At 41.0% G+C, this 19,646-nt stretch overlaps 1 protein-coding gene across 2 annotated transcripts; it reads right to left on the bottom strand.

Annotated features, from left to right (window-relative positions):
• Positions 1 to 800: 800 nt before the first annotated feature.
• slc12a8 (solute carrier family 12 member 8) lies at positions 801 to 18,561 on the bottom strand. 2 transcript variants are annotated; one of them, XM_053440626.1, is made up of 14 exons: positions 18,392 to 18,561; positions 17,362 to 17,517; positions 16,527 to 16,673; positions 15,662 to 15,853; positions 15,352 to 15,583; positions 9,521 to 9,634; positions 9,259 to 9,346; positions 8,768 to 8,855; positions 6,946 to 7,092; positions 3,099 to 3,750; positions 2,919 to 3,016; positions 2,706 to 2,823; positions 1,568 to 1,628; positions 801 to 1,396 (listed from the first exon to the last, which is right to left on the bottom strand). In XM_053440626.1, the coding sequence occupies exons 2-14, from the start codon at positions 17,494 to 17,496 to the stop codon at positions 1,225 to 1,227; spliced, it is 2,244 nt and encodes a 747-aa protein (XP_053296601.1). In that variant the 5' UTR covers positions 17,497 to 17,517; positions 18,392 to 18,561; the 3' UTR covers positions 801 to 1,224. The 2 variants fall into 2 exon arrangements, with proteins under 2 accessions (XP_053296601.1, XP_053296602.1); XM_053440627.1 differs by lacking the exon at positions 18,392 to 18,561 and having other exon boundaries at positions 16,562 to 16,673; positions 17,362 to 17,384.
• Positions 18,562 to 19,646: the final 1,085 nt, after the last annotated feature.

Below are 19,646 nucleotides of genomic sequence, written 5' to 3'. Positions count from 1 at the left end.
CAGCCTGTTATCACGGCGGAGGAGCCCGGGCTCCTCCCCCTCCTGCTGCTGCTGCACACACTCTCTCACACTCCACACACTCACACAAACTCTCTCACACACTCACACTCAAACATAAACACACATATACACACAGAGACACACTCACATACAGTAACACACACTTGTATTCCTACGCCCCAAGAAGTCAAAATTCAATGCTTCATTTAAGGGAAAAGATAAAACGTTATTGTTTTTTTCTATTATTTTTTATGTCTGCATTGCTTGTATTTGACAGTTTTTCTCAATGTGGCTCATTGTTGTTATTTCGGCCTTTACAAACAAATACTATGATAGGAGAGTAAGAAAATACTTCTTAGTTTGGTTCATTGGCGGGTGGAGACCAATGTGAAGGTGCATTACCGCCATCTCACTCACACTCTTTGGCACTGATATTGTCTGAAAACTGTGTTATCTTCTTCTTTGTCTGTTTTTTTGGCACACATTTCTCTTATTTGCTGTTCTCGAGCTCTTATGATTTTAACAAAAGTTCCACAACAGCCACTAAAAAGACCTTTTGCTCAGGTCATTTTCGAATATCGCTATTCCTAGAATTAAGAAAGGTCTTTGGTCCTCAGCATATTCTCACTGCACTGGCTTCCTGTTAAATTTAGAGTACAATTTGAAATTCTCCTTCTCGCCTACAAGGCCCTTAATAATATGGCACCATCATACCTTGAAGAGCTCATAGCGCCATATAACCATAACCCTAACCCTGCAATTTTACAAAGAAAAGCACAATAACAACCTCACCAAAACAATTATTCACTGGAGACTTTTTATTAAACCTTTATGTGTCGTATGTACAAAGGATAATGATTTTTTCCTTATCAGCACCGTGCTGGCTGGACGTCCTGGAAGTGGCCCAGCAATAGAATAATCTGACAATCACCGATTGTGATTTATCAGTAAAAATTGATCAAATTAAAGTATATTAAGACAAAATATTTTGGAAGAAAAAAAAGCGACAAACTCCAGCTACGTCCACTTTTTCAGACATCTCTCTCGTTCTCTTGCACAAACACACCCTGTAACTCTGGAAACAGTTCAGAGTTCCTCAGCGTGGTGCCATTAAATGTCACTGGGAGAGCGATTGTGGCACAACATGAGACACAGTTTGAGGCAGAACATGTGGGTTCGGGCTGTCAGCTGTACGACATGCACCAGGAGCAGTGTCTGGTTCAGTCAGCGGAGTGATGGCGGTTGCACCATCTTGTCTGTCACGATGAATGAGGATTGGTGGTAGCGGTGGCGAGAGGCAAAGTCAGCATTCTCCTCCGTCAGCTGCCTGGTTTTCAGCCCGACCCCGGACAGGGAGGGCGTCACTATGACCTCATCCCGGGGAGATCCTTTTCCCCTGGAGGAGACGGAACCAGTGCAGAGAAAAACGGTCAGGTTGGGATGGAAAATAGCATATTGATGAAAAGATATTACAAGCAGAATTCCTCATGAAATGTTTTATGACCTTGTAATAGAGGAACCAATAAAAAAGCAATGATCTGAACAGATAAATAGGAGCACACGATACCTGCAAATACTACTCAGTGTTGATTTGAGCCACGTGAAAAAGCTGAATCGAGCTGCAATACCTGCAAATACATGACATTTATTAGATGTTTCGCCCCATATACAAATGAGCTCAACAAGTTAATTCAAATTGTAGCTGCAGAAGACAACTGTATAACTAGAAGGTTAGTCAGAGAGTTCGTACGTCTGCCGAGGCTGATAGAACACAGCAATATCTGCAATCTGCTATTTATACATTTTCAAAGTATTTTGCATTATTTCTTGAGAGATTCACAAAGATGTCGAGAAATTCCCTCGTTATCGTTAATCCTGGATCTGCCCCTTTGGTCATATCTCACACCAAAAGTGAATGGGTTCTTCCTTGGCATGTAGCCAACCCTTCCACCAAGTTTCTGTCTCAAAGACCGACAAGCAGCAATGACAGAGGTAATAAGAATAAAGATAATACTTTTTTAAGTTTGAATTTACATTTTGAGACCTTGCTTGGTGTGTAAATCTCTAAAGCTGTAACATAGCACAGAAAGTGCAAGAGTAACAGTAACAGAGAGTGTGACACACACACACACAGCATCTCATCGACCACCTGTGCGACTCACGGCTCTTGGCACACTGTACTGTGGCGAGTCAGATGCAGAGTGTCCCATCCAGCTATCCCAGAAATCCTCTAAGCCACAACAGCTGTCAGCCTTCCAGGCAAAGAGGCCGCAAGTGAAACTCCCAGCAATGTGTGAGATAACGTTACCAGGTCAAATAACCACGGAGCACAGGCATCAAATCTATATAAATCAATTGTAAATTTGTTAATTAATTTGCTGGACATATAGACAACTTAGACTAAATGCTCGACTAACAATATTAAGACAGGAATCTTGTTCCAGGTTATGTAAGACATTACTTGTAGGCTACACCTACAATTATAAATCCTCAAGTTAAGTTAAAATTCCTCTATGAAAATCAAAGCAAGAAACACTATAAAGCAGCACATACAATTATTTACTATCATGGATTTTTAACTTCGTCAAGGAAGTTATGTTTTCTTAATATGCTCGCCCATGCAACAAAAACAGCAATTTGTTTTTACCAGCATCAATAGAAACTATTGGGTTAAGCGATGACTGAAAATGAAGTGAAACAATCACCTATGGGAAGTCCAGGGCTTGTTTTCCCGATGTAGAAGTAGAGCAGCAAGGCCACGACTATGTTTGCCAAGGCATAAACCCACTGGATAACAAACATGATCACTAAAGAGCTCAAAGCCTGAAAGGAAAACAAATGATATATTAAAGTAGATCATTGAGTTCTGCAACTATCAGTAATAATTCCATGAGGACAAAGAGAAATAAGCAACAAACCCCGATGAGAGCAACCCAGTGGTTGCTGAACTTTGCGTAGACTGAATCCTGCAAGGCCTTGATTTCGAAGCTCTGTTGTTCTGCTTTACCTTCAGCACCTGAACATGTTAAATAACATGAGGGGGTCATGAAAAGCAGGTCCTAACAGTTGTCTAAAGTTTCAGTGGAATAGCCAATCACCTGTGTTGTGGTTGTGATGGTCGGCACCTAAATCCGGCTTTGTACAGTTTTTGACCTGCGACTCTTCTTCTCCAGCTGTGGGCTCACCGCTTCCAGGCTGCTCCTCAGCTTCCTCGTATGGCGGAGCTGAACCCGTTTCCTCTCCTTTCTCTTCTTCTGAGAACATGTTTCTGTTCAGGTCATAACCAAAGCTGTCCATCAGCGTCTGTTTAGCAGTAGCCTTTCCGCCCTTTCCCCGGCTGCTCAACTCTTGCAAAGAAAAGGACTTCTCAGCCACTGGGTCAACATTTGAGACAGGGGGAAACATCTGATCCATGTCCTTGGTGAACTCCGATAAAGTGCCTTTGCTCTGCGGACTCTCGCCTCCGCTCCCATAGTTGGGGAGGGGATTTTCAAGAAGCGGCCTGGAGCTCTGTTTGGCAGACCTGCGCTGGTTTCTCCTGGCCAGGGTGAGGGCGTCCCTTTTCTCTTTGCTCTGCAGCCGGAAGGTCATGGCCACGCTGAAGTAAGAGTAGTCGATGAAGCTGTAGGTGAGCATGAAGTTGATGGTGACGATGGGAGCGAGCACGTTGACCTGGCCAATGAAAATGAAGGCCATGGTGAGCAAGCTGGTCAGACAGATGGCAGCCACCGGGGTCTTGTTTGGGCCTTTCTGCGAGAGATCCAGACAGTAAGGTTAGTGACAGCTGCACCACACAAGAAAAATATGGTGGTTTTATGCCAGTCTCATGTTTGAGGTCACTGTGACCTTTGACCATCTTAATCAAATAAAACCAAACCAGAAGAAAGTTAATATTTATATTTAGAGATCATTTTTTTCCTCTCAATGATATTTGGATTCATTAGAAATAACTAGAATGTTTACTTATGACTATACCATGTCTTATACAAACATATATACTGTAAATATAGTGCATTTTATATACTGTCAGTATGACTAAGATCTTCGTAAACAACTATCAAACTACAAGTTCATGTTTCTGTTACCACAACTAAATAAACCATTCCACAAAATCTTCTCATGACTTCATGTGGCCTGTGGTTGGTCAGGAGCCACGTTCAGTCATTACTCACAGGCTAACCTGACACTGGACATCTGCAAGGCCCATGAGAAAGTCAGTCCCACTTCAGAAATGATGCTTATCTTTCTATTAGACAATTCTCCACAATAAAAGGTTATTTGAGTTTGACTTCAGGAGGGTTTAATGTCCAAGGAGAAAAAACCGTTGAATTAACTGAATCTGATGATCTAAACATCTGATATCATTTGTGAAACACGGGTTCAAGTAACAGAACAAAAACAATTCGACTAAAATTCCTTTGTCAAAAGTGAAATCTTGTTTTACACTGTAAAACAAAAACTTGAGATTGTTTGGGTTACTAGGATTTATTAAAGTCACTAAAACATATTTAATGCCTTTGTTAGCTTTTTAACTTAGAAATAATGTGCTTCCACTAACATTATTTAGTTTAATTTGTGAAGTTACCCTTAGTAGTTAATGGAGGATGGCAAGACACAAAATAACAAAAGTTTTGTTTAGAGTGGAGGTCATGCAACGGGGTCTACAGAGGAATTCTCTGGCTTTTCACCAAGACTGCAGGTCTACCAAGTGACTACTGAGTATCCAGAAGATAATCTGTATTTGTAAATTTATATATGTTCATTTCACACAAAAAATCTAAAAGAAGATTGTATTTGATATACACTGGTTAAATGGTAAATTGGTAAACACCTGACTATGTTGAGCAGCAACACAAGAATAGTTACTACTTGAAATTGTTATATTTTAGCTCAAAATGTTTGTTTTTGTCTAGAATTATAAAAGATATATGATTAGAATTCCAAAAAAAAGGTTGGCAGAACTGCAGGCACTTTTCTTCAAATCTTTTCTTGAGTTTGAGTTGGCCTCAAAATACAAAAATCAAGTGCTTTCTTTCTGTACTCTCTGCAGTGCATGTGGTTTGATAAGCATTTTGCTTTCACTTCCCAGGTCCTGTCGTACAGTTTAAGGAGCACAGCAGTGTGCCTGGCAGCCCTCCAGAGCACACAGCGGAGCGGAGCCCTGCCCGTCGCCCTTCCTGCGTTTGTTCTGATGCTTTGATTTGGCCCAAGATGTCTAGAGCCTCATTCCAGCCCGCTGAGAGAGGTCAGGCGCTGCTGCTGTCCCAGGGTAGTCTGAGGAAAACTGGGGTGGACGAGGTCAGAGCGACAACGTGACAATGTGTGTGTAGCAGGAGTGAGTCGTAAGTCTGGGCTGTAATGCAGTCAGTCCACTGAACTCCCTTCTACAGAACAGCCCTCACATTATAATTAGGTAGTCGTGTCACTGCTTCCTTTTGAGTCCAGCCATCACAACGCCCTGTACATTCATCTTTAGTACACTTTTTACAAACAAAATGCCAGGTACTCTTAATCAGGGACAACATTACTGTTAATATTATAATAATAAGGATTCAGGTAATGAAAAAACATTTAAAGAAGTTGTTCAGTTCCCGGGATTGTTTGTCTGAGCTAGAAAAAAAACAGACATTCCCCCTTTTTATGAGGTTGTAGTTGGAAGGCACAGTGAATACTGAGATCATTCTATTTATGAATGTCTGTGATCAGTAAAGTGAAGGGTTAATACGATACAGTTAAAAAAAAAGGTCCAACCAAAAATACTGCCTTGTGGTTGTATGACTCTGTGAACCAATGCAGTTTTAGTCCACATACATTTTTTTCCAGGTCATTGTGACCTTTGTCCACTGAATTCTAATCAGTGCATATTTGAGTCAAAGTGACAACTGGTTAAAATGAAAAGAAATTCCTAAGGGCTGACTTGAGACATCGTGTTCAAGAGGCCAAAAACATGTTTTGTGAGGCCACAGTGACCTTTGACCTTTCATTGTAATCAGTTAATCTTTGAGCTAAAGTGAATGTCTGTTCCAAGTGTGAAGAATGTCCCTCAAGGTGCTCCTGAGATGTTGCGTTCACAAGACCATAAATGTGCTTTGCTAGGTGACTATGACCTTTCACCACCAAATTATACTCAGGTCATCCTTGAGTCCAAATGAACATTTGTACAAAAACTAATTTGAACATTTCCTTCGAGGCTTTCTTAAGATATCGTGTTCACAAGAACGGGACAGTCGACCTGAGAGCTGTCGCTGGCTTGGAGACAAAAAAAAGCGGAACTTAATTTGGAATTATTTTGTCAAACTACTTCAAAGGTGAATAAATTAACTTGATATATATACTTTAAAAAGTGTACAAGCTTTTCCTACTGCTTTTAAATGGTTACATTTAGTTTTAAAACCAAACTGGAGAACTGCACAAAACTTGCATGGTTCTCATGTTTTTGCAAACGGCAATAAAGTCTAAAACTGTGGAAACTGAATAAATTGCGAAAAAAGCTGAGTAATCTCACTCAGATGACTGCACACAGAGGCATTAAAAATACATCAACGTGTTTATCTGACACTAAGGTTTAGGAAAAACATTATTTCCAAACATAAAATTAAATTATCCTTCTCTAACTCACTCCAGGTTACAAGTTCTGATGGGATTTGTGTCTGAGGCCGTAAAATGCCAAAAAGATGAATTTAGCAGAACTGGGTTTTAATCAAGTTCTACTAACTGTGATCATCAACTCAATCCAAACCAGGTCATCAGATAAATATGTTAGTTTGACAGTTTAAACTTGGTTAGCAGCAGGTAACTACTGTGCACTCACTCTTAGACACATTCACTCACTGAACAATCTACACTGGAGTCTAAAGCCAATATTTTTCAGCAAGCTGTCAATGTGAATCCAGTCATCCCTCCCCTTGTGGCTCCATCCATCCATCCATCCATCCATCCACCCACCCCTTTTCCCAGACAAGCCAGAGCCGGGATCACCCTCTCCTGGGCGATGCACTGCAGGATCCTGGGTGCACCGTACAGGCCGCCCATGCAGGAAGCCAGGGAGGAGATGTAGAGGCCCAGCAGAAAGAGGAAACCCACCAAGGAGACCTGGAGGAAGAAGGAAAACAAACAGAGGGGTGGAAGAGGATGGGGTGGGGTCGGGAGCGCACAACAGCTACACCCAGTTCAGTTCCGCTGCAGCCAGCTCCTTACGAAAACAATGAGAGCCGAGCACTGACAGTTAGAGCCAAAGATTGTGTTTTCATTATAGAGCGAGTGTAATGGGTTAGTTTGGATAATATATTCATCTCAGTCTTGCTGTTTTAAACTGTTATATGGTGAGAAGTAGTCCGCCACCAACTGAGCTCATTCAAAAACAATTTCTGCCTCATATCTGGCTGATGGACATCGACTAGAACACAAACTGTGAGATGACTCAGCAGCATCCGAAACATCATTGATTGGTCATCAGAATCACAGCTCAATCATTTCCTCCCACTTTCATAAAGACTTCCTGTGTTTGTCCCTATGAACTAAGCTCTGCTCTATGTAAATCGACCCTGTCCTCCTCACATCAGTTGTCCATATGGAGCCGGACACATGCTCCATTGTTGCTGAAATTCATAGATCCCACGTTAAACCTGTGTAAATGCTATTTTCCGTCTTTATGTTACATTAGCTGTATCTTCCAGTCAGTTATTACCTCCAGCAAGGGGCTTATGTGTTCATCTGCTTTTGATTATTTGTCTGTTATTTAGCTGGATTACGCAAAAAACTACGAGACCAATTACAGCAAGACCTGGTGAAATGATGCAGAATTGCTCGGGGAAGAACCATTGACACTTTGGTACAGATCCGGATCAGGAGGCGGATCCAGATGTTTTTTCTTTTTACTTTGAGATGTTGCGCTTATAAACATTTTCATTTATTACTTATGAGTGTGTGCAGTTTGTTGCGGATCCAAGTAAAAATCTGCATCTAGAGAATTTAAATGTGAGACTGTTGGGCCCTTGGCTTATATATGAGATACTGAGTCAGTCTAGTTTTATTTTTGCCTTTGGATAGTTTGAGCTGAGCATTACATGTCAAAACAATAGATTCATTCAAAATAAAAATTTGAAAGAGGCTAAGCTTTTGAGAATTTCTGAAATGTCTCCATAATAAATCATAATTGCGAGAAAACAGCCAATGTGTGATCAGTGAAATAGACACAATAAATGTATGTGAATGCAACCCAATCAGAAAGCGACAGCTCTTCATCTCTTTAAATGTTCAAGCTAATGTGATTCAAAAAAAGTTGCATGATCAGCATGTCGTTTCAAAGTCACAAATGAGCAGGTTGTATCATGTGATGTGATCATGTTTGCATTGGATTAAAACTGTATCGGATGCTTCCTGTTCTCTTAGAATATCTAATTAATTTATGTAAATTCAAAGTGATGTCTGCTGCATGGCTGTAGGTCGCCCTCTGGCACTATTTGCATGTGTGGGAAAAGGTCTGGGAACTGTGGTCATGGTAATCGGTCCAGGGTAATAAGTAAATTAAATAAATTACACAAATTCTGTTGAATACTTACAAAAACAATTCAGCAGAAAAATGTTTCACGATGAGCAGACCAAACATCTGCCTAGCTTAAACATGAAAATGTCCACTTGAGGGAAAAAAATAGGGTCAAAGGTTCTTAAATCTGAACCATTTAAGAAAATATATACAGTCTTTCAACCCTGCTGCGACAGAAGGCCTCTCTCACAGGGCAGGATGGAAACAAAGAGAGGAGTTTACCTTTTCTGCGATCAAGAAGTCATAGCGCAGAGCTTCTCTGGTGCAGATGGCCCCCAGGAGGAAGGCAAAGACCAGATACAGGAACCACCTGTGGGTCACCAACAGTACACCACGCAGAACTATTAACAACGGCTCCTTTCTCACTATTAATAGGAAAATTGTGTCATCAGAGCTCTAAAAGTGACAGATAGAGTCATGCTGGGAATGTGGGATGTTTATTCTCTCTGGAGAAAATAGAAAAGGCCGTCTTTATTATAAGATAACACTAATTTTAAGATGGATCCTCATACAATGTAGTTAAAGAACTATGAAATAATCAGTTTCTGGTGGTTTTCTAGAATTTGTGTACCTGGGTCAGTCTGTGCACCTTTACTGTAGTTGTAGACTTATATAATTCATTGTGTACTATTTCACTGTGGTGTTTTCGTCTTTTGACAATATCGCTGTGTTGTATACGTTTGTTTGGGAGTGTGTTTGGGCTGTTGTCATACGAGGTGAAGAGAGCTGCCAGCGTTCCCACAGGGATGTTGTGTTCTGGCCGCTGAAGGTCTGAGCTCATGTTGAAGCCTGCCATTACCCCTACGAACACACATACACACACGTATACACACGGGTGAAGAAAAACCACAGAAATGTACACAAAATACCTTACAATACAAAAGGATTTTTTAATATTCCATATAGCTGCAAGAATGGGAGAGTTAACTGCACATGTTTTCTAACAATAAAAGGCGACGGTGGGGGTCTAATCACCTGTAGCAGCAGGGAAGAAGACCCCGAATACTGTGAAGAAGTTTTCTCCAGGAGTGTAATCAGGCTTTGTGTTGCTGCTGAGCAGCTCGGCTGAATAACCAATGAAACCATGCTCTGAAAGAAGAGGAAGCAGCAAACAATGAAAATCAGCACTGAACCTTAGGTCGGGACAAGGTGAGTATAAACGTGTCAACTGCAGATATAAGTATAAAATGAACTGTTGAAAAAAATCACATTATGTATAAATTGCAGAAGGTATAAACAATATTTGAAGAGCACCTTCGCCCAGAACATTATGTTATCGTCTGCTATGTTTGTTTTTTTGTAGGATTACACAGAAAACTACTCAATCCATTTCCATAAAAGTTTGTGGAGGGGCGGAGCATGACCCACCAAAGAACTCAATACCTTTTGCTGCAGATCTTGATCAGGGGGTGGATCCAGTAATGCTTTTTTTTTCACTGTATTTGTTATAGTCACTTTTCAACATTTGACTTGATAACTCAGAGGATAATTCATGGATCTTAATAAAAAAAGAGACATGTTTAGGGGACTGCAATTTGTTGCAGATTCAAATAAAAATCTGGATCTAGTGAATTTAAGTCAGGTTTTTCCTAAGGGGCCATTGGGCCTTGGGCTGTTCCAGTTTCCTATGTGATAATCAACTTTTAAATCAGCCCTTTTCCCCAATGACTGTAGCGCCAGACTAATGCCTCTATTTCTCCCTCCAGCTAAAGCATGATGTAATGTAATCAGCTGCTTACAGCAGTGGTGTTTTCATTTTCTTTCTATTCTGTCATAATTTTTTGTCCAGGATGCTTAATAGTGATGTTTTTTTTTTACACTGCACTTCCTTGAGACAGTGAGAAAAACGGGAAATGTGAACACATTATTACTGCACCAGGGGATTTTCCTTATTAAAGACCTGTAAGATACCAGAAACTATAGGTTTGGAAAGTATACCATCATGTCTGCAAAGTGTAGAGACACAGAGGCTTAACCATCAGTACATCAGAAAGGGAAGCTGGAGTTTATAACTATAAGGAACCTATTTGGATAGATCTGCATTCCCAGCAATTTAAACACACTAAACAAGTTGTAGGATCACATGTCCAGACCATGAGATTAAATCGTGTGCATTTCGATCAAACAAATGACAACAAAAGGTAGAAATTCACTTTAAAAATATGCAGTATAAAAGATGAGTGCGGGTTGTTGAGTCTAAGTCAGTTTGGTGGTTGAGTGAGGGAGATTGTTCTGCACTGATGGGGGCCATTTAAAGCGTGCAGGCTGAAGGGCCCGCCTGTGTTACAACACCGGACATTTCCCCCACGGTTATCTTGCGATGGGAAAGAATGTGTTCTGTCAGATTAATGACATGTTTATCCAAAAGGAAGTCGCCGCCCTTTTCAGAAGCTCAACAGCTTCCAAGTTTTGCAGAAAAGAATGAGAGCGAGCGAGAGAGGGAGACAGAGAGTGAGACCAAGAGAGGGAGGGAGACCATGCAGTTTTCCCCCCCCCTTTCTCTTTTGTGTTAGTCAAAAGACCAAACCTAGAAAAAGCTTGGTTATATTAGTTATTCCTCGTGCACATCATTTCCAGGGTAGGAATTTAAAGGAGGCTACAAAAACTCGACATCAAACGGGACTGGGAGCCCAAACTCTTGTTCACTCTGGGACCCGATGCGACTGCCCTCTGTGCAAACAATCACAATCTAACAACTCCACGCCGGTCAGTGTCCATGTCTGCACCACAGGCTCTCCACCCATATTAGAACATCATGCTCCAACATCCAACAACTCTCTGCAGTTGAGGGCGTTCACATTTTTATGAGGAAAATGTGTTTCTATGAACACAAATTCAATGTTTAGAAAATACTGTCAGAGTTTTCAGCACTTGATCTCAAGAGCTGTGGACAAAGCTACGAAATGCCTTTGAAGTTGTGTTTTCCGTTTTATGTGGGAACTCACACCTCCAGTACCAAGCTCTTATTTGTAGTATGGCCCGCATAAAGATTTAAGATAACAAAGATGAATTGGATGACGCTACTTTACATCTCTCCAAAGTCACATGCACAGATTCCGCCTTATCTTTGCTCCACAGGATCATTCTTTCTTCTACCACAACCTGACAGGCTCGTCTTGAGCCAATCACCTGTGATTTGCGTTTAAAATCTTCTCTCTCCCTCCTGTCATCAGCTGTCGGTTCAGTACCATGATTAATTAGTGACTCTCCTCTGCCCCTACGCCATCTCAATGGACACTTAAATCCAATTCAACTGTCCAATCAGAGGCCTTCATGAGAAATAGCACCTTCCTGCTCCTTTCCTCATCACCACAAGTGTTGAGGCACCAAGAGGAAGTCTCCCGTACATCTCAAGCACTGACTCCAATGAGTTAAGCTTAAAAACTCTAGTCCTCCTGGTCACAATTAATTTAATTTCATTCTAATTTACTGACTCTCATTTTTTTCTTCAATTGGTATTCTCATGATTATCAGCTGTATTACATTGCTGGTGCCAATTGGCTCATTTTAGCATGCTAACATTCTAAACTAAGACGGTGACCGTTGTAATCCCGCATCAGCATTTTAGCATAGTCATTGAGAGCATGTAGGATGTTGATGTTAGCGTTTAGCTCAAAGAATCTCCTGACGTCCTCACAGAGCTGCTAACCCAGCTTTAAAAACCATCTACAGACCACAGCACCCACATTTCAGTGTGTATGTTGAACAGCAAGTGCACAGGCGGAGTGGGGCTCCTCTCTGAGCTCAGCATTCCTCTGATACCGACTGGAATGTGTAGTCAGCTTACATGAGCATCTGAGGCCTCTCTCCCTGACTCACTGACCTCTTACTCTCCGACACCAATGACTATAAACTGCTGTGCATGGGGAGCAGGGCCGGCTGTGATGTTGCAGAGGTGGGGCGCGTCCCGCTTGGATGATTGAGAACCATATATTACCGTAGAATCACAGAGTAAAGTGTGGCGGTCCCTGGAGTCGCGGCCACAGCCTCAGATCTCAGATCTCAGTTCCGGCCTCCTCTCCTCATTTTCCAAAAATGTGGGTGAGTCTGGCTAACACCCTAAACTCTAGACCCGAGAAGAACATTATGGCTTCCTGTTGTATAGGGAATACGTTCCAAGTATTGGGACAGAGTAATCTGTGTCAGATTGTATTTCATCTAAGCACCACAATCAGAGCGGCTTGGACTTGAATTGTTTAGTTGCAGAGACAATACCTTGGCAGCATTACTGACCAGACTAAATTATTTACTACTCTCCAATTGAAAGAATGAAAACTCCTCCTGATTCCCACATGGGAAGATAAAACGCTATTCTGAGCTGTTCTAGGTGTTGGAGCCGTTCAGTAACCAGATCTTACTCCACCTGTCAGAGTTTTGCAGGAAGGACTTGTCATTATAAGCCACTTAGCAGATCCTAATGCCTGAAGAAATGAGGAACCCAGGTCAGTCTGAAAGTGAGAGTTCATATAAGTAAGTTATATATATATATATATATATATATATATATATATATATAAACTAACTGACTGAAACAGCATCAGAGTTTGAAAGGTCATCTCATTGAGACCTTGGATGATAACGCAAACAAAAGTCAACATAAACAGAATAATGCATTTTGCCTTGAAAATATAATTAGATTATTAGATATTTTTCTGTATTGACTATTCTGGCAAATATTTTTCAATAATTATATCATATATTTCTGAATATTTCTAATTAATCCTAAATTTTATTTTCTACCATTCAGTTCAAAATATGAGCCTTTGATCATGAGGTATAAAATATTGACAAGCCAATGACCAGCCTTTCTTAAAATGCCAATATTTCCTGAGAATATGGATGAGCCAATATGCCATTTAAATTTTGATGTTGTGCACCATTTTGCCGACAAGAGAGGCCTTAGCAATGGTAATGATGTACAATGGTATCTGAAACCTGTCATGATGATATTCTCACCAAGTGTTTACAGAGGGGACATGTTATCAAACTATCACACGGTCTTGGCAGCGGCTCTTCATCCTTCAGGATGTGCCTCGGTGTCCAGCGAGCGCAGGCTAATCTGAGCTGGTTCAGCTAGCTCGGGGACCTGCTGGTCCACTGCCAACCATGAGGTCACCGCAAAACACACAGCAGCTCTTAATTGGAAAAATCTGGAGAAGGCATTACACGCCCGGTTCTCCCACAGTTCTTCAGCAAGGGCAAACTTTACTCTACCAACTGGTGCTGTAAGTGGCACAGAGGTAACTATACTAAAGCTGTGCTGGATCATGCAAGAATCAACCACAATAACCAGTATAGGACAGGTGGTATGAAACCCATCTAAGCCTATTTTATATTGTGTGCAGTGTGTTTTCTCTTACTATTATTGCGTAATATAGAGTAAAATTGTGTGTTCTAGCTTTATTCACAAAACTACTGGCTCGACTCGTGAAACACTTTTGTCGTCCCACTGGACAGGACGTTGATAATCAGTGAGAACAGGAAATGTAGGGAAGGACTTCCTGAAGCCGGCAAAAGAATACAAGATACTTAAAAAGAGCAACATTTTTTCACCACAAAAAAATAAAAGAAGAAAGACAGACAAAAAAAAACTTAAGAAAACACAATGCCAGTTTTGGACCTGCTTAAACCAGCACATCGGAAAATCAGGGAACAGAAACTGAGGGGAAATATTTGTTTTTACTGTAGGCAAACAGGTTAAAAGGTTGACAAGCGAGACAGACATGGCACATGCACACACACACACACACGTTTGAACTTCTATATTACTGAGGACACTCATTAGCATAATGCATTTCCTAGCCCCTTAACCTAACCTTAACCATAACAACTAAATGCCTAACCCTATCTTAACTCTAATTCTAACCCTAAACCTAAAAAACAAGTCTTATCCCCCAAACAGTCCATTAAAGGTGGGTCAGTAAGTGAGGATCTGCCATAATGTCCTCACTTTCCCGAAATGTCCTCACTACGTAGGTTTTAGGCTCAAACTGGTCCTCACAAAGATATCTTTACAAGAGCGCACACACACACACAAATATGTGTACATCTATTTTAGTGAGGACACTTATCTAAATTATGCATTCCCTAGCCCCTAACCCTAATCGTAACCATCCAAACTAATTGTCTAACCCTTAACCTAACCTAAATCTAATTCCAACCCTAAAACCAAGTCTTAACCCCCAAACAGTCCATTAAAGGAGGGGTCAACAAGTGTCCTCACTTTCCCAAAATGTCCTCACTCCATAGGTTGTAGATTAAAACGGGTCCTCACAAAGATAGCTGTACAAGAGCACGCACACACACACACAGCCACACACAGTATGATGAGAAAGTGTACAGAGCGCACAGGATACAGGCTGGCACTGATCAAATAAGTGATACTACACCACCACCTACTGGTCTCAGCGGGTAAGACATTCTAAATTGTTGTCAACTGACCATTTCAGTGGCTCTGCAACTCTTATGTCATGCTGATACAAACTACTGTACAAACCTGAAACAAAAAAGGGCCAAGACCATCTAGAATGAGAAATTCATGGCCATACCCCAACCTTCCAGTAAGTTTCAAACAGACAGACAGACAGACAGTAAGAAGGAGACAGACAACAATCAAAACATAACCTCCTCGGTTGATGTAGTAATATTATACCATTGAATAATTTGAAGATTATTTTTAAACGTGGTATATACTTATAAATACTCATATGAAGACTGGCCTAACACAGCAGAACTGATTTAACCACAATGTCAGTAACCATCTGCCTTTTAACCCTTTATATCTGGATTTACTGCCCAAATCCTACCTGAGTCGAGGTGTGTGAAGCTTCCGACCACAAAGTCCAGCGTGGAGACGGCCAGGACGGCCAGCAGCAGCAGCTGGATTCTGACAATCCACTTGACGCCGGCCAGGTTGATACCGAGCAGGGCCAGCAGCACCGCCGCAGACATGCCGCGCACCGCCCACTGAGTCTGCAGACCCAGCAGCTCAGCCACCGACTCAGAGAAACCGGTGATGTACATGGCTCCAGCCGAGCACTGCGGAGCCAAAGTCATATCACAAAACACAACACTTCACACAAGCAAATATTATATTCAGCCTTCATAAATACTCACCTGTCCAAAGACATACAGGAGGCCCATGGTGCCCCCAACCCTGCCGCCCAGGACGGTGGAGATCATGGAGTAGATTCCTCCGCTCCCGACGCCACAGTGCTCACAAACTCCAATCCCTGACATCACCGTCACTAAAGCCACCAGCACCACCGAGGAAACCAGGAGCATCCCCAGCAGCACGCCTGTGTTCCCCTGGAAGAAAAAAAGAGAACCATTTGAAACTAATGAATGCACTTACTACTGTTAATGTAAATCTGTGGTTTCTACTGTTTCTACTGTTTCAGTGTTTGTCTTGTTTTTCTAATACAGCTGTTTTTTCATACTCACTTAGATATAATGTAAAAAATGTGTATAATCCAGATAAAGCTGCACTATGTTCAAAACTTACAAAGTTCTCTAAAAGAAAAAAATAACTTTTTTACTTCCTCATACTTGGGTTGTGGCCTTGACGTTAAGGAAAACTACAGACAACGGGAAATCCCGGTGACCTTGGGGTTATAAAAGCGATCAATGAACTTGATGTCCCTTGTTTGATGTCCAAGGACCTTTGAAACATGTCTGTCCCATTGTATCTGTCTCATTTCCTGTTATTATTCCTTCTCTGTGACCTTTACAAAGAGTGAGACGAAAACTATGGATGCATCTGCTGTCAGGGGGAAAAAATCGGACTGAGGACATCATTGTTAGTTTCATCATTTGTTTTGACACACCAAATATTTTCCTTACAGATTTTGTCTTTTTAATATATAGCATTTCTTTATATTTTTTTTGCTTCTCTCTAAAAGACGGTGAGAGTCTAACTGGATAAGGTTGTATAACTGTCTACAGGCACAGACATGGAGAGTAGAACGCAGTGTGAACGCACCACCAGGTAGCCAGTGCGCAGGAATAAAACCACACCGAAAATGTTGATCATGCAGGTGGTGAAAACTCCGTCCCAGGTGCCGAACAGCACCGGCTCCCACACGAACACCTTGATCCTCCACCACGGCTGGCTCGGCTGCTGGAAACCCTGAAAACACAGGAACACAACCGGTACAGCACTGGAAGATCTAAAGAGGATTGAGTATCTCCACCAAGGAGGTTATGTTTTCACCCCTGTCCGTTTGATTATGCACAAAACTACTGGACAGATAAGCACAAAACCGTCTTTCAAATTGCAAGATAGTTTGTTTGTTTTCTATTTTTACAACTCACCAATTTCTCAGGGAATAATTCAGGGATCTTGATGAAAACATTTTGAATATTTAGTGAGTGAAATTTAGTGGGGCCTTATCGGATCTTGGTAGAGTTATGAACTCTACTGAGTGACCTCTAGGTTTAACGATTAAGTTTAATGCAAGAGGAAACAGTCATCTCATGTTATTCATTTATAAAACTACTGAGGAAACTTCCACACTACTTCACTTCTCCTTTAAAAACTAGTCACAACTGGACACCATCCAGTAACTACATCCACTTAGAAGTCCCCTACAGTTGCACCTCAGGTATTCTGCACATTTTAATCTCACATTCCCATTGATGATAGTAAATCTATATCTGATGTTTTTTAGGGTTCCGGTAATTTTTTAATTTACAAAAATTGGAAAGTCATTGTTATATTAATCTTCAGATTGGCTTCATCTCCATGAATCTGGGTCATATTTAAGATATCAAAGCACATTTCTCACCTCTTGTGTTTTATTTACATCGTATCATACCTGTGCATCTTCATGAAACAGATCTTGGACGCGTGTGTTTGTGTTGTTGTCGATGACCCCCTCCTTCAAAAGTCCAGGGTCATCTCCCTTCTGGTCACCAGCGTGGACCGTCCAACCAAATGGGAGGGTATCCATGGCCACCTACAGGTATGTCCCCTTCAGTGGATCGAGAGGTCAAAAGACAACATGAAAAGACAAAATAAATCCACGTACGTTTTTCTTCTGATTCATGAGCAAATGCATGAACGTCTGAGGCAGTGAAGCTGTGTGTGTGTCAAGAGACTGACAGAAGGCTGCGTTAGTCCCGCCTCTCCCGGTGAGGACACCCGGATACAACAGGGTGTGTACCTGAATGGTGAGCCAGGTATTTACAATAAAACATCAGCACAGTGATAAATGAACCTGCACTCAGCAGCAAATATTAAGCGGTCAACTCATTCAGCTGTAGATATCATAAACCAAAATGTTTGTGGTTAGGCTACTTTCTAATGTTGTCTTGCAATAAATATATTGATTAGAATAAATAAATAGACAAAATAGGATATTCAAAAAATATATAGGATGAATAGATATAATGATTTCGCACACAGCATTCGCCTCCTCGTTAACAGGTTGTCGTGTTTACACAGTGCAAAGCGTAGACACCGTTTGGAACGAATCCTCATTGACAAAGCTGCCAATTTAAGGTTTCCCAGTGGCTTACATATAATGTATTGCCCCACAATCTCTAAATATCAAACGAGACAGTTTTAAATTAAAGTATAAACAATTCGGCCACTTAATTTAATAAAAAACAATTGAATTAGCCAACAAGTAAAACAAGTTCAAGTTGAAATGTTACGCAAAACAAGTGAATGTTTATAGGCTGCACTGCGCGTAGCCGAGTCAGTTGAGGACAAGCGCCGATATGTTCCGACGCTGTTTATTTCTCATTCCACAAGAAAGCTTGGTCTACTTTAAGTTTTACTTTAGATTGACCGATTTTTTAATTAAGTGCAGCGTGATGTTGAAAATGAGCGGTGAACCGTACCTGTGGCAGAGCTCCATGTCACTCCATGCTGCTGCAGAAAGGTTAATCGTGTGTAAAATGTCAGATTAATTCATTGATCCATTGTTTTTCCTATTGAATCTATATCCAGTCAGTGTGATCAGGTCCACGTGTTCGGTGAAACGTCAGCAGCAGCAGATGTTCGTGTAGATGTGTTGGTTACCTTCCAGGGTGTTGCTGCTTTGCTCAAGGATCCTGTGTTAGTTTTGGCAAGGCCCACTGCCGACAAGGTTGACTCATGATTACAGCTGAAACATATGCACGAATATGTGGCCCTTCAATATATCCTTATCTTCTCTTATTTTATTTGTGGAAATATTTCTCCTATTTTGTGTTTTGTTCTCAGAAATGACAACATGCAGGTGTAAGAGGAAGTGATCTGCAATCATGTGTGTTCTGGGATTTAACTGTTTATTTACAAGATTTCAGTTGGAGGGATATTAATCCCTCAGGTGGCAGAAGATTCACAGCAAAGTTATGAAGTTTGTTCACTTTGCAACAACCTTCTATCTGATTCATTCATCAGATACTTTTTTTGGTTGAAAGTTGTCTTTCTTTTAAAAAACTAAGATGGACATCTTAGCCAACATTAATGTTGGCAAATACAAAAATAAAAACAGATTGATCGAGACTGAAGATGAAGTTTATTGTTGTAGTCCTACAATATAAAAAAATATTTTCTTTGTTATTGTTTAATCTGATTATTTTTATTTATTTTATATGACTTTGTCTTGTTTATATTTTTGATGTTTGATTTATTATTGGTGAAATTATTATTATTTTTAAAACTCATCCCAGAGGATCTGTGGATCAGGGGGTAGTGTGCTCAGGTTTCCCACTAACCAGGAGGTTGATGGTTTGATCCCCCGCATTGCCCCTATGGCTGCGCCGCTGTGTAGGAATGGTGTGTGATAGGTTTTTCTTACCTTTGGCTCACACACAAGCATAGCAGCATCAATCGGTTAACACTAATTATCGAAGAGAGGCTCAAAGATCACTTCATCCCATCATGTGATGTCTGTGTAGTATTCAGACCACAAATCAAACCAAAAGCAGAGGCAGGCTATCTGTAATTCTAGAGTGAATAACAACAGAATACTGGAGGTTATGTGAAGATATAAAGGGCTGAACAGAAATCAGCAGGTCTGTAACTTTGGTGATGACAACTGTCTGGGAGATGAATTTCACATTGTGTTTGAATGCAAGAATTCGGAGTTATTGAGAATGTATTTTGCAT

Source organism: Pleuronectes platessa, chromosome 14 (assembly GCF_947347685.1).
Source record: "Pleuronectes platessa chromosome 14, fPlePla1.1, whole genome shotgun sequence".
NCBI lineage: Eukaryota > Metazoa > Chordata > Actinopteri > Pleuronectiformes > Pleuronectidae > Pleuronectes > Pleuronectes platessa.
The sequence above is the reverse complement of the archived record's forward strand: the minus strand, read 5'-3'. Positions and strand labels throughout refer to the sequence as shown.